Here is a 14,453-nt window from a genome sequence, read left to right as displayed (position 1 = left end):
AGAGAGAATCCCAAGCAGGCTCCGTGCTGTCAGCACAGCACGAACTCATGAACGGCAGGAGCGTGACCTGGGCTGAAACCAAGAGTCGGACCCTCATCCGACTGAGCCGCCCAGGCACCCCGTGGGAATATTCCTAAAACAGACTCCATGTTCCCGCATCTCCTAAAATCAAGCAAATGACATTTCACTTTCCTCTCCTCATGCACCTCCCTTATTATACAACGAAAGTGCAGCCGAGGACTACTGACGCGTGCCCTGTATGCCCATCTGCTCCTCTAAATGACTAAGCGACCCCAGAAGGCTTTAGCTTTTTTGCCGTTGGTGCTCTTCCTCTACCTTGACAGACCATTATTCCAGAAATTACTGATGCTCCCATGGTGTGTCCCTTCTGTCGTCTTATGAACGGACTACGCGTAACCTGTTGTAAATTGGTTAAAGAAATAAAATGATTAGAAGCGTACGCCCGAAAAGCGGGTGAAGTAAGGGCTGAGAACTCTTATGAGAAAAGTGCATGAGGGACGCCTGGGTGGCTCGGTGGGTGGAGCGTCTGACTCTTGGTTTCGGCTCAGGTCATGATGTCACAGCTCGGGAGTTCAAGCCCCACGCTGGGCTCCGCGCTGACAGTGCGGAGCCTGCTTGGGATTCCGTCTCTCTCTGCCCCTCCTGCACTCCCTCTCTAAAAATAGATTTAAAAAAAGAAAGAAAGAAAAAAGAAAAGTGTGTGAGCTCCCGGGGCCTTCCTTCCTGGCTGCCAGCTGGGCTTCCTGATGGGTTTACCAAGCAGCTCAAACATCACCCAACCAGAAACCAAGGAGTTCCGGTGAATCAGAGGAAAACAGCTGAGCTTCTTCATGACACTGTAGCAAGAATCAGACAGATCTCATTTTAATTCTCTGCCACTTACCGGCCATGCACCTAAGTTCTCAAAACATTCATTTCTTTCAGCATCAACTAATGTCCACGGAGCCCTTGCTAGGTCCCAGGCCACACTGTCCTGTGTCACCTGCACTACCGCATCTAACTAGCCTCACGGCACGCCTGTGGAGAGCCAGCATTCCCCCCATTCGTGAGCTGGAAACGGGTTCCAAGGTTCAGTCACTCAATGCCATACAGCTAATAAGCCAAGGTCAGGGTGGTCTAACCCAGGGCTCTTAGCCATTCATCCATTCAACATCACCTGAGTTCCCAGTAACTTTGAGACACTGAGTCTACATCAGTGCACGAGACAGATAAAAATTCTTGCCTCCCTAATGGGGCTCCAGTTCTAGAAGACTTGGATGGGGGAGACAAAGAGTAAGCAATACATACAAATGTAGATAACACAGCACGTTTTTACGTTATACCACTCGAAATTGCCAACAGCCAATAATTTTTTACCTACAAGAACGGTCATTTCACACGGTTCAACCTGACCGGAGGTGGGAAGTGCACCCGAAAAGGTGGCGGGGGAGAAGCAGCGGGACGCAGCCCATCGGGTAGCCCACCGGGAGGTGACGTGTTGACGGGAGGAGAGGAATCGGGACTCACGGCGGGTGCTCCACTTGCGTGCACCAACGCCAACCTCCACGTCACAGGGTTATGAAGATCAAAGGAGAGAACGGAAGTGAAAAGGTTTTCTGCAAGTTCTAGGACTGCGACAAATGATTACTTGGTATTACTTAAAGTTCTTCCCTACTTCGCTCCCGGAAATTACAGCCAACTTTTTTAACGTTTTATTTATTTTTGAGACAGGGAGAGACAGAGCATGAACAGGGGAGGGGCAGAGAGAGAGAGGGAGACACAGAATCTGAAACAGGCTCCAGGCTCTGAGCTGTCAGCACAGAGCCCGACGCGGGGCTCGAACCCACGGACCGCGAGATCATGACCTGAGCCGAAGTCGGCTGCTTAACCGACTGAGCCACCTAGGCGCCCCTACAGCAACTTTTTAAGGCATCGATACGGCTAGATGGCTCACGGGGTTGCCGGTTCATACCCTACCTGGGGCAGAGAAGCCACTGAGAGTTTGGGTTTCAAACTTTTCTTCCTGCTCCCAGAAAACAAGAGGTTTTGCTGCTGCTGGTCTTTAATCAGTAAGATTCCTGTCTACATGAGGAAGGTACCATCACGTGTCTGCAGGCAGACTGCTGAGCCGCATGCGAGACTGCGATGTGAGCCATCTAACACAACTCCGAGACAAAGCCGTGTTGCGTTAACACAGTGAGGTGTGATAAAGTACACCGTGTGTCGGAAATTTAACGTCCCCCGGGTTGGTAAGGATTTCACTAGCTCTGCCAACCCACTCTACCAGGTAATCAGTATTTGCTATGCTTGGTAAAGATTACAACTAAAATAGCTGCTAAAACTTAACAGACAAGGAAAAGGTAACGGACAAAAAAACGACACTAGGTTAATTTGTAGAGAAATGATAGGTATGCATAGTTTCTTTTCAAGAGACAGCCTTTATTGTAAGGATTTTTACACTGAAGAATTCAAAACGTGGTCAAGTTTTCTGGAATTTGCAGATTTGTATTTAAAAGGAACTGTTGACAAAGATTCACCGGAAATCATCTGAACAAGTGAGAAAATACAGTCGATACTACTGAAACAGTAAAATAATTCCAGGACGTATGGCTTATCCAACACAACAATACCTTAGATGCTGTCACTGACAGGAAAACTGTTTCTTCCTCTTCTAAATACACAGTAGTATAATTACCAATATTCAATCACTTCTGTTCTTTCCTGAATATATAAAAATTAAAATACCAATTAAAAAACTAATATATCTTCTCTTTAAATGTTTCTTACAGATACAATTTCATTATTTTCATTCAATAGTGGTGTGGTTTAAGAGATTTTTCATTCACAAGTCAAACACCAATCCACCCAAAGGGAACTGATAGTCTATATGCTTATAGTGCAAATAAAGAACTGACATTTCTAAAATACAAAACAGATAAAATTCTTAGGAGATACATGCAAAAAGCTCTACTAGGCAGCTGGCCACAGAACTAGAACACGGGACTGGTGATTCCAAGGGGACTCCAGGCGCTTCCAAACTCAACTTGAAATCTCATCTTATGCTTTGTATTTTGCTTTTCCAGTTTCACTAATGACACAAACGTGCTGTAAAACAGAAAGTCAGAAATCCACATTAGAAAAGCGTATTCTGCGACACAAGGCAAGAAGCGCGTTCTGCACCGTGCCGCGGGGCTGTTCGCTGGACAGACAGATGTTCGCACGGCCTGGCTAATCTCCCCCGCCCGTGTGCACCAACGCGCTCTCAGGCCTCCCGCCTACGGAGCAGAGGCAGGGATCTGAAAGAGAGTGAGTGCAAAGACTTGAGCCAGTTCGCTTATTTCTTACTTATGACCACACATCTATCATCCGCAATCATAATGGGACAGTTACTGTGTACTAAAGCTGCTCAACTGTTGCAGCCAGCAAGAAGTGTCGCGCTAGCCTGGCCACGTTCCAGCTCTCAGGACGTCTGCACTCGACTACAGCTTTATGTGACTAATGGGAACCATCAGTCTGTTCCAATGATGAGGTGCTGGAAAGAGAAAACAATTCTTCTCTTTCGTAAATTTGTATACGGGTTCTGAAAAATGAGAGCGAGGAAAAGAAGCATTACTTACATTCAAGTCCCTGAAGTATTCATTGTAGTCAAGGGCATATCCTACGACAAACTTGTCTGGGATTTCAAATCCGACAACTACAAAGAATCGCAATTCATCACTTAGATACAGCACATCACTTTCCGATCCAATGCTTACAAATGTGCCTTCTCCGCAAATATTCTCTAAAGTAACTCTACACCATTTCCGACAAAACTCGTTTGGGTTAAAGATGGTTCAATGATTGACAAAAAGTAATTCACTTACAGTCTGGTTTATAGCCAACGCTTCGAGGGGTCCTCTTCACCAGCAAGCTGTTAGTGACAAAATGTAACATGTGACATATGGAGACATGACAGGGCACCACACAAGAGAACACAGTGCTCTAAAACCTGCTTTCACCTGCATGTGGAATATACTACGTTCGGTTTCAACACACCCCAAGGCACACTATGAAACGGCGAACTGGGTCACAGGGATCACTGGGCAGGAGCAGCAGTGAGTTCACACCACAGATGAGGCCCTTGACTGAGCCCCGCCTGGAACACGATCGACTGTCCCGAGAGCTGCACCCCGAGCGCCCATGCACCCATCGAAGGGCGGCTAATCAGAAGGATGAATGGATGGGGAGTGCCAACGAGTGGTTCAGAATCCCTGGAAATCCAATCCTAACGCTGCAAAGGGGTAGGAGATGTGAGCATCGCCTTTTGAGACCTTTAATTCGTGGCTTACAAAGATCTTTAGGCTGAAATATAACTAGCATGCTGGAGGAGCTAGTATTTACTTCTGAGAGCGAAAATCACAGGTGGGATAAGCCACCTCCAACATAAGCCAATCTTGTAACTCAAATGCCTAGTACCTGCTGAAAATCTTCAGCCGTTAAGAAAAGTTGCAGACAGTGTTTCGACAGCCTTTACGCACGTTAAGGGCAGTCCCGACACAACTTATGATTTTATACCTTCCTAGATAAATATATTTAAAAACCTGGGAAGGACAGGAAGCGATTCTCAACCTTAGCTGCACATCGGAATCACCTGGGAACTTTAACAAAACAACACTCAAGATACCCAGACCACACCCCTGACCCATACATCAGAACTGCTACGGATGGGACACCGACACAGGTTTCTTTTTGTTTTTTGTTTTTTTTTTAATTTTTACAGTCTGTAGAAGTGAGTAAATTATATAGGCATAGCTCAGAGATCTTGCAGGTTTGGTTTCAGAGCATCACAACAAAGCAAATATCACAAAAGAGGGAGTCAAATCAATTTTGGGGTCTCCCAGTGCACAAAGTTATGTTTACACTCCGCTGTAGTCTATTAAGTGTGCAACAGCATTATGTCTAAAAAGTGTTCGTGCCTTAATTTAAAAACACTGTATTGTTAAAACATGCTAAAACCATCATCTGAGCTTTCAGAAGTCATAATCACCGATCGCAGATCCCCACGGCAAGCATACAATAATAATGAAAAACTCTGCAACATTCCAAGAATCATCCAAATGTGATACAGACGACATGAGCAAATACTATTGGAAAAAGGAACGGCGCCTGCGCACCGACTTGCCCGATGCAGGGCTGCCACAGGCCTTCAGTCTGTAAAACGCACAGCATCTCCAAAGTGCGATGAGGCAAAGCACAACAGAATGAGCTACACCTGTATTAAAAGTTACTAAGCAGCTAGAGAGTCCAACGTTAACAGCTTTTTCAAAGTTTTCATTTTGAAATAATTATGGATCCCCAGGAAGTCACAAAAGTGCACGGGAGGTCCTACGTGCCCTCTCCCCAGGTTCCTCCAGTGCTGACAGCTCACGTCGCTAGGAGCTTGCCACCACCAGTTCCCACACAGACTCTGGGGAACCGACCTTCTCCAGATTCCACCAGTCATTCACACGTATATTTGTGTGTGTGCGCGTGCGTATACTTCTTGGCAATTTTATCACACGCGTGGATCCATGTAACCACCACCACACTGAAGATACAGAACTTTCCATCACACGAGGCTCTCTCTGTCCACCTCTTTATTTCCAGTCACACCCACCCATTACCCCCCTCACCCCGGCAAGCACTAATGCGTTGTCCGTTTCTATCATTTTGTCACTTTAAGGGGGTGGCGTAAATGGACTCACAGGAGGTGAGCTTTCAGGATGGGCTCTTATCAGCACAACTCCCCCGAGGCTCAGCGAAGTGGCCGCGTGGCTCAATGGCGCGCTCCTCTGTCCCGCTGAGCGGGGCTCCACAGAAGGTGCACGGCGGTCTGCTTAGCCATTCACCCACCGAGGGACATTTTGGTTGTTGCCAGTTTGGGGCTATTACAGATGAAGCCGCTATGAACTTTCATATACAAATTTTTGTGAGAACGTCAGTCCTCATTTCTCTGGGATAAACGCAGATGCTGGAGTCCTATGATAGCTACGTGTTTTGTTTCTCACGAAACTGCCAGACTATTTGCCAAAGCAGCCATTCCGTTTGACATTCCTATCGGTTCATAGTTTTTAAGTGTTTTATTTTTTATTTTTTGAGAGGGCATGAGCAGGGGAGAGGGGCAGGGTGGGGGAGAGAGAGAGAGACAATCTCAAGCAGGCTCCATGATCAGCGCCTGGATGCAGGACCTGAGCCAAAATCAAGGGTCCTGGAATTCCAGCGCCTGGAATCATGACCTGAGCCAAAATCAAGGGTCAGATGCTCAACCGACTGCACCACCCAGGAGCCCCAACAGTGCTTACATTTTGAATTAAACTTTTAAGTTAAAATGGTTATCTAGTCATTCTTAAAGCTGCACTGAATAACAAAAATAAGCTCTCATGCTTACTCTTATGTATAAAGCACAGATACACGCATACTGTAAACAGACATACAATGTATTTGAGATATTAAAATTCACCGGTGAGGGAGAGACTAAGAAGAAAAGGTTAAGAAACACTGACTTAGGCCAAATGCATCAGTAAGAAATGACCTAAGTATTTATTCTTTGAGCACGTCATACCTCCAGCAACACAAAATCCCTCTTTCATGAGGCATTCTCAATTCCACAGCATACTCCGGGAAAGAGGGACAAAGGAACATTCAGAGGCTACAGGACATCCTAGGTCACAGTGGGTTGACATCTACAATCCTAAAGAGCACGTAGAGAAATAAGCAAGAGCCCCGATTGGCTTCCAGGGTACTAGTGCCCTAAGAGTGCATCATTATACACTCTTGTCACAGAAAAATTATAGCATGGTCAATGATTTCAAAATAAACGCTGAAACTGCAAAAATCTAAAACAACAAAACAACAAAAACCAAAAAACCATCTGGGATGTTACCCTACCGAAAACTTAAGGCGGTAAAGCACGAACTCTGAGCCGGCTTGCCTGGCTTCAAACCTCACCTCTAGAGTGTGCTAGCCAGGCTGTGTGCCTTCGGCCAGCTCCCTACGCCTTGGTACCCTTATCTGCAAAGTGGGAGTAAAGTGCTATCTCCCAGTTGTCAGGGATTACACTGTAATTATAATGAAATACAATTATAATTAAGCTACAAACAAAGGTAGAACTAAGAAAGCACAAGCCAAACAGCACAGGCAGGGCCCGGAGGTGAGGCTGGCACGTGTCGCCACTACCTGGACCTCGGAACCCATCCCCCTCCTGCCACCTCCGAACCTCAATTTGGGATCCTTGGTCTCATTTTTCCAAGAGAGTCCCAAACCATCTACCATGCTACCTGGGACAAGTTGATACCATTATCAGCATGCTGAAAAACCAAATGTTAATGATATTAGGCAAAAATGACTGCAATGAAGGGCTTTGTTAACACATGACAACATTATTTACAAAGGATATTTACTGAGTCTTATTCGAGATCACATTACTTTTTGAAGACAACACGACGCGAGCACATTTACTGTTACAAAGAAGCAATTACTTAATCCTGTTTCAAATGAAGAAAATGCCCCATGTCATAATGTTATATACATACCTTGCAACCTTGACCATCTTTGGATTATGCTGCTTGACCATGGAGAGCAAGGTCTGCATTGTTTTGCCAGTGTCAATTATATCCTTAAAAAAAAAAAGAGAAAAGACATTTATATAGTGAATCAAACTGAGAAATTATATAAATACAAAATGCCAAAGTGTGGTGTGTAAATGGAATAATGCTTTTTTTTTTTTTTTTTAGTGTAACCAACTCTCGGATGCACGTGGTTAATAGACCACATTCTGAGAAACACTGCTTTATGCCATCTTGAAAGTATCCAAATAAATAAGGTTTTACTATACAAAATGACTTTACATGAAAGTGAATCTTAGCTATTTAGTCAACATTAACGGGGCGCCTGGCTGGCTCAATAGGCACAGCCCGTGACTCCTGATTTCAGGGTGGTGAGTTCAAGCCCTGTGGTGGGTGTGGAACCTACTTCATTTTAAAAAAAGTAGGACATTATCCAAAACAAACCCATCTCCAGTTGAGAAAAAACTTCTTAAACCATAACCCTAATGCTCTTCAACGAAAACCCTCCACAGATGGTGTGAAGCTTCACAAAGTGGTAGGTGTGAGTCATCAGCAACGTCAGGGCTACAGACCTGAGAAAGAGGCGGATTTCCGGGCCGCGGTCGCTAGAATTCGGATGGCCCCCAAGACTCCCACTGCCCAGTGGACACGCCCAGGATAACCCCTACCCCCAGCATGAGCAGGCCTGTGAAAATGAGGGGGACGGTCACTCTTGTGATTAGCTCTATGAGACAGCACACCGGAGAGAGGATCTCCTGCTGGTTCCGAAGAAGTCAGCTGCCAGGTGAGAGGGCCCCGTGCAAGGGCGCGAGGTCGGCCTTTAGAAGCTGGGAGCCGCCCCAGGCCAGCAGCCAGGAAGACGACGGGGCCCTCGACCCTGCAACCACAAGCACTAAATTCTGCCAACCACCCAAATGAACTTGGAAGATTACCACGGGCCATGGGTGAGACAGGAGCCCCAGCCTTGATTCAGCCTGATGAGACCGAGCGGAGAACCCAGCTAACTGGTACTCAGGCCCCTGCCCCATGAAAGTGGAGACGCTACACGTGTGGTTTTAAGCTGGATTTGCAGCAATTTGTTAGGTGGCATTACCCCACACAAAATCAATCTGAAGTGGAATTAACCTACATTTACGAACAAGCAGCCGGTTCCCAGGGATATTCCTGCATCCTTGGAAAAGTGTTATCTGTTTAGTTTTTAATCCACAAGCTAAAGTTTCTAAAAACCTTAAAAACAACGAAAATGAATTGGGGGATACTGTTGCTCTTCAGCCTTAAACATTTTACATACAAGAATGAGAACTCATTCTCCTGGTGAGAATGAAAAAGCATACAACCACTCTGTGGAGTAATCTGGCAATAACAGTAAAACAAAATGTACTTAGTGTGGTCACTGCACTCCTGAGTGCCTGTATGTAGACGCAACTCACACACGTGCATGTAGGGTACCGCAAAAGGATGCTCTTAGCAGCCCTGTAGGAAAAGTGGAAGGCCTGCCCTATTTGTAGGGCCATAAATTGGTGGATCTGTCACTGCAATGCGATGTTGCACTTTAAGGCCAACGAACCGTACGTCCCAACACGAACAATCTCAGAATGTATTGAGTGAAAATAACAAGGGGTGAGAGAGAATATGTATAGTGCAGCACTACAGAATCATTAAATCACAAAATATGTTTTGGATATGGATACACATATGCAACAGAAGTATAAAAAAACATACACGGGAATGATATACACAACTTTAAAAGAAAGAAAAAAAAATTTCAAGCCCAAAAGAGAAGGGTAAGAAATATACCAACATTTTTCCATTATCCAATAAAAATAAATTACTAAGTATTTCTCACAAAAAAACAATCTTACTCCCTTTTACATAACACAAGCCCACCATTAAAATTGATGAAGAGGAATTTCTTTCCCTGGATTACCTTTAGGACTATGCAAACTAAATCAGAAGAGTCATAAATAACTATATTAAAAGAAGGTGGAACTTACCTCAACAATCAAGACATTCTAGAAGAAAAAAAAATGAAAATCAGTACAATGAGTCAGACAGTGTTTCCAATTATAACTCAAATCACATCATAACAAACTCATCATCCAAATTCTTGTTTTAAGATACCTTCCTATATCAAACCCTGATTTAAACAATGGGCCATCTGCTGGGATATGGAACTCTTTAATTAGAAATTTTCACTATAATGGAATTTTTAAAAATAAAATTTGACCTATATGTTCATTTTTTTAAAAAATCCTCATTATTTTAGGGGCACCTGGGTGGCTCAGTCAGTTAAGTGCCCGACTTCGGCTCAGGTCATGATCTCACGGTTCGTGGGTTCAAGCCCCGCATCCGGCTCTGTGCTGACAGCTCAGAGCCTGGAGCCTGCTTTGGATTCTGCATCTCCCTCTCTCTCTGTTCCTCCCCTACTCTCACTCTGTCTCTCTTTCTCTCAAGAATAAATAAAGATTAAAAAACATTTTTTTAATTCTCATTATTTTAAACAAATGTCTAATCTTGGGCAGAGAGTGAAATTTCTCTGGGCCTCAGTCTACCATGTGTAAAATAAGGGACTTGAACTAGTATGTATCTTCCAACTCTAACATTCAACAACTATAATTTTTACTGTAACTCCAAAATCATGCATTTAACTTACCATACGGAACCCAACTCAAAACCCATTTTCTCATTAGGCTGAAACTGATCTGCATTTTCTGGATGTGTTCGTATTCTTGGACTCAACTAAAGAAAGGTACCAATGCTTTCTTCCACCATAAACCCTCACCCCAGTTTCTACCTCTCAGAATTTTATAACTGGAAAAGCCCTTACAGGAGAAACCATCTAACAATGACCTCCAAGGTAGAGAAGAGCTCTATCTATTCTTATGTCAGTTATGGGAACGAGGCAGCATTTCACATACTGGTTTAATCATTGTCATAAGAAAGATTCATGCTATACTGTGTATTTGCAGATCTCATTTCTTGGTCACATACCTACTGCATCGGAATTTTAATGTTCTATATATTCTTCTAAGTCAGTGGTTATCAAGGTAGGGCACACGAGATCCACAGGGTTGCAAGAAAGAAATATTAGAACTTTTTTTAACCTTACCCTGTTTAACCTGTAATTTTGTGTGTATTTTGTAATGTACGTAAGTAACACTGTTACCACAGTCTGTATATCACTTACCCCTTTCCTCATATCACAACTAATTTGGCTCTTTTCAAAAGATACCGCAATCTCAATCACTACTAAAAGCAAATATAAGCGATTATTGGACCAATAACTGTCTCACCACCTACCATGTGGCTCTGTGCTAGCACATCTGAAGGACAACATCCTCCCATCCTAACTGTGGCTCATTGCTGCAGCAAGCAATTTACACCATGGGATGGAGTTACAGTTTGAAAACAGAACTGAATTATGAGACAGAAACTGTATTCTAGTCTTGGCTCTAATTCTAGCTGCACAACCTTGATTAAATCATAACCACTGACTTCTGGTATTATGATACAGTTTGTACAAATCAATCAAAATCCAAAGAGAGTAAATATTGACCCGATACAAAATCGTAGTATCTAGAGTACGATCTCAATACTGTTTTAAAAATAAACAACGAGGGGCGCCTGGGTGGCTCAGTCGGTTAAGCGTCTGACTCGGTTTCAGCCCAGGTCATGATCTCACGGCTTGTGAGTTCGAGCCAGGCTCGGGCTCTGCACGGATAGCAAGGAGCCTGCTTAGGATCCTCTCTTTCTCTGCCCCTCCCCTCCATGTGCACCAGCTCACTCGCTCTCTCTCTCAAAACAAATAAAGAAACTTAATTTTAAAAATATTTAAAAATAATGAGAATTTCTACCATTATGGAGAGCTCATTTTATGCCAAATAGCTACATCCTTACTTCATAAATGAAAAGAATGAGACTCAGAGGTCAAATAATTTGCCTAAAGTCATAAAACTAGTGAAGTGGTAAAGATCTAAAGAAGTGTTTTCAGGGTCCAAAGCCCATATTCTCAAGCACTAACTGGAGAAAAAGAGGAAGAACATTTATATACCTATGTATCTGCACACACACAGTGTCCCAAAAAGAACTGAAATAGAAAGTCTAAACAATCTCACCACCATGAAATAGCTTCACCCAACTTAACGTGTCTTGTTTTTTTTCCCCACAATAAATGTGTTCTACTGTGATGATCGTGAAAAGAAATTTATCTTAGAAAGAGACCTTTAAAGATCACAAAGCCACATAATAGGATAGAGCCATTAGGCGGGAAAGGCAAGGTCAAATGGAATCCCAGGACGCTTTGAAGGCTAGGCCCCTTCCAGCACTAAAAACTGATTATAGGAGTAAGGACTTCAAATGACTTCTAAATATGGGCAAAGCACGCTGGAAGGGAAGAATAGGTTTGGCAGTGGTATATAAGATGGGCAGGAAGGGGAAAAAGTCAACAGATTATAATTTCTCTTTTGAAGTTTTCAAAAGATGCTGAGGAAGACAAGATTAGTTTGGCATGACACTGACATGGGGCAAGGGGATTTGACACCAGTATTGCATGCTAAAGTTTCCTAACAGATAGTCAAGCAAGCTGTAACCATTAAAACCTAAAAGCCAGAGGAAGAAAAGAGCTGTGGGGCCAGACAGACCTGCATTTAAAGTCAAGTTCTGCCACTTAGCGGCAGTGTGACTCTGGACAAGTGTTTCAAATTTGCTGAGTCTTAGTTTCCTGATCTGTAAAATAGGGGTAACAGTATTTACCTCATGGGATGGTTGTGATACTTTTATGAGATTATGCCTTTATATTTGGCAGTGTTTAGAAATAAAAAAATAACTAGCAGCTGAAAAAAACTGTAACATTCCATGATTTATCACTGGTTACTCAAAAATCATTTCAATATATCACAAGAATAATATTCAAATATCTTAATATCTCTATTATTTCGGCCAACTGTCTACACTGGAAATATCTTGATGCATTTTAAAGAACTCTTTTTGAGATTTCTTAAAATAGTAGAATGTTTGAATTTATTGAGTATTCTAACTACCAGAAACTGTTGGAAGAGATCTAATGCACTATTTCACTTAATGCTCTTAATTCTATGAGGTACCTGCCATTACTGTCCCCACCTTACATACGGGAGGGCAGAGGGATGAGATAATCTGCCGAGGGTCACACAGAGGAAGTACCGAACCAGGCTTTGAATCAAAGCTGCCCATCTTAGGGCTGGCTCAGATGGTAGAGCATGGGATTCTTCATCTTGAGCCCCATGTTGGGTGTAGAGTTTATTTAAAAACAAACAAAAAAAAGCTGTCCATCTCTAGAACCCACACTTCCACAACTACTACATGTTTTGCTGTGTGAATCTATTTTTTTTTTTACTTTTTTTAAGGCTTTATTTATTTATTTATGTAATCTCTATACCAAACATGGGGCTTGAACTCATGACCTTGAGATCAACAGTCACCCATTCTACCAACTGAGCCAGTCAGGTGCCCTTGAGTGAGTCTGTTTTTAAAAAGAAGACTGTTTCTCGCCCCCGCCCCCAATATATATATAAAGCTTATTTATTTTGAGAGAGAGAATGTGCATGCAGGGGAGGGGCAGAGAGAGAAAATCCCAAGCAGGCTCCATGATGAGCTGTCAGTGCAAAGTCCAGCATGAGGCTCGATCTCACGAACATGAGATCATGACCTGAGCCGAAATCCAGAGTTGGACGCTTAACTGACTGAGCCGCCTGCCCAGGAGATGCCCAAAAATGTATTTTTGAACAATTCCAAATTAGATCACCACAGAGAAAGTACTTTGTAATATGGACTTTAATGTTGGATTCTTCTGCCTCTCTTGCATATGACCTAGGGAAAGATAGCTAACTTAGATTGCTTCTAAGAGTTAAATAACCCTTGTTTAGGTGTATAAATAACCATGTAAACTGCCTCTTAGTGATAAAGCACAGTGTTACTAATTGACTCTTGGCATGAAGTCAAGAGAACTCTTTTCTTCCCCTTCAAGACACATACCTTTCCAGTTAAAGTTGAGAGATCATCTCCACCAATTACTTTTATGTCCCCTGTTGACTGGTCATTCTAGTTAAAAAAAAAAAAAAAGATATAAATACATATATGTATATCCTTTTGCGTACACACACACACATTTCAAATTATCAAATGGGACCTAGAAGATTTAAGAAGTTAGCTATCTAATGTCATATCATTATGATATTCTAAATGATACAAATTATTAAGAATTATGTTTCAAGAAATGAACAAGGTAGCTCTCAGCTAGACATTAGTAAGAACTTTAAAGTTCTAATTGGCCATTACTGATTTGATGCTTTTAAGAGTCCTAAAAAATAGGAGACACACATTGTCAAGTGGGCAGTATTATAGCAGCCACCCATATTCAGTCACAGTAATTTCTGAACCATGAAGGAAGTTATTAGCATGACAGATGTCTGGTTCTGGCCCTGGACCATTCCCATGAGTCAAGCAAGCTGTAGATTCTGGTCTATATCACACTCAACCCCCAAAATACTGCCTTCAACAATCTAGGCAAGAGCCAGGTCATCTTCAACACAGTCTGGAGAAACAGGTCTGATTAGTAGTCCTTTAAGGCATGCTTCTTAGGCTCCCAGTTTTCTTCTGTCACAGAATCCAGCAGAGACCCTTACAGGAGTTCAAAGGGAAATCCTCCTTATCCACTGTAGTTAGTGGTGATAATCATAATTTGGCTGTGCTAGAGCCAAAGAGCAGGTGAACGAAAGAGCTGAGCCTACCCTACCAGAGAACAGACCATACCACACCTACAGCAATTAGAACAACGCTGTACCAGCACAGTTACAAAGAGCCCACGGAACAGAATAGAGCCCAGAAACACAC

General features: G+C 43.0%; 1 protein-coding gene across 3 annotated transcripts in view; it reads right to left on the bottom strand.

Annotated features, from left to right (window-relative positions):
- Nucleotides 1-2,418: 2,418 nt before the first annotated feature.
- The window catches only part of HPRT1 (hypoxanthine phosphoribosyltransferase 1), a 34,953-nt gene continuing 22,918 nt past the window's right edge, over nt 2,419-14,453 (bottom strand). For 2 of the 3 annotated variants that reach the window (XM_027054235.2, XM_027054236.1), the window contains exons 4-9: nt 13,596-13,661; nt 9,578-9,595; nt 7,551-7,633; nt 3,864-3,910; nt 3,618-3,694; nt 2,419-3,105 (exon numbers count right to left, since the gene is read on the bottom strand). In XM_027054235.2, the coding sequence (XP_026910036.1) occupies nt 3,058-3,105; nt 3,618-3,694; nt 3,864-3,910; nt 7,551-7,633; nt 9,578-9,595; nt 13,596-13,661 (339 nt within the window). In that variant the 3' untranslated portion in view covers nt 2,419-3,057. The other variant, XM_027054237.2, reaches the window with a different exon arrangement.

The sequence above is a fragment of the Acinonyx jubatus genome, chromosome X (assembly GCF_027475565.1).
Source record: "Acinonyx jubatus isolate Ajub_Pintada_27869175 chromosome X, VMU_Ajub_asm_v1.0, whole genome shotgun sequence".
Taxonomy (NCBI): Eukaryota; Metazoa; Chordata; class Mammalia; order Carnivora; family Felidae; genus Acinonyx; species Acinonyx jubatus.
The sequence above is the reverse complement of the archived record's forward strand: the minus strand, read 5'-3'. Positions and strand labels throughout refer to the sequence as shown.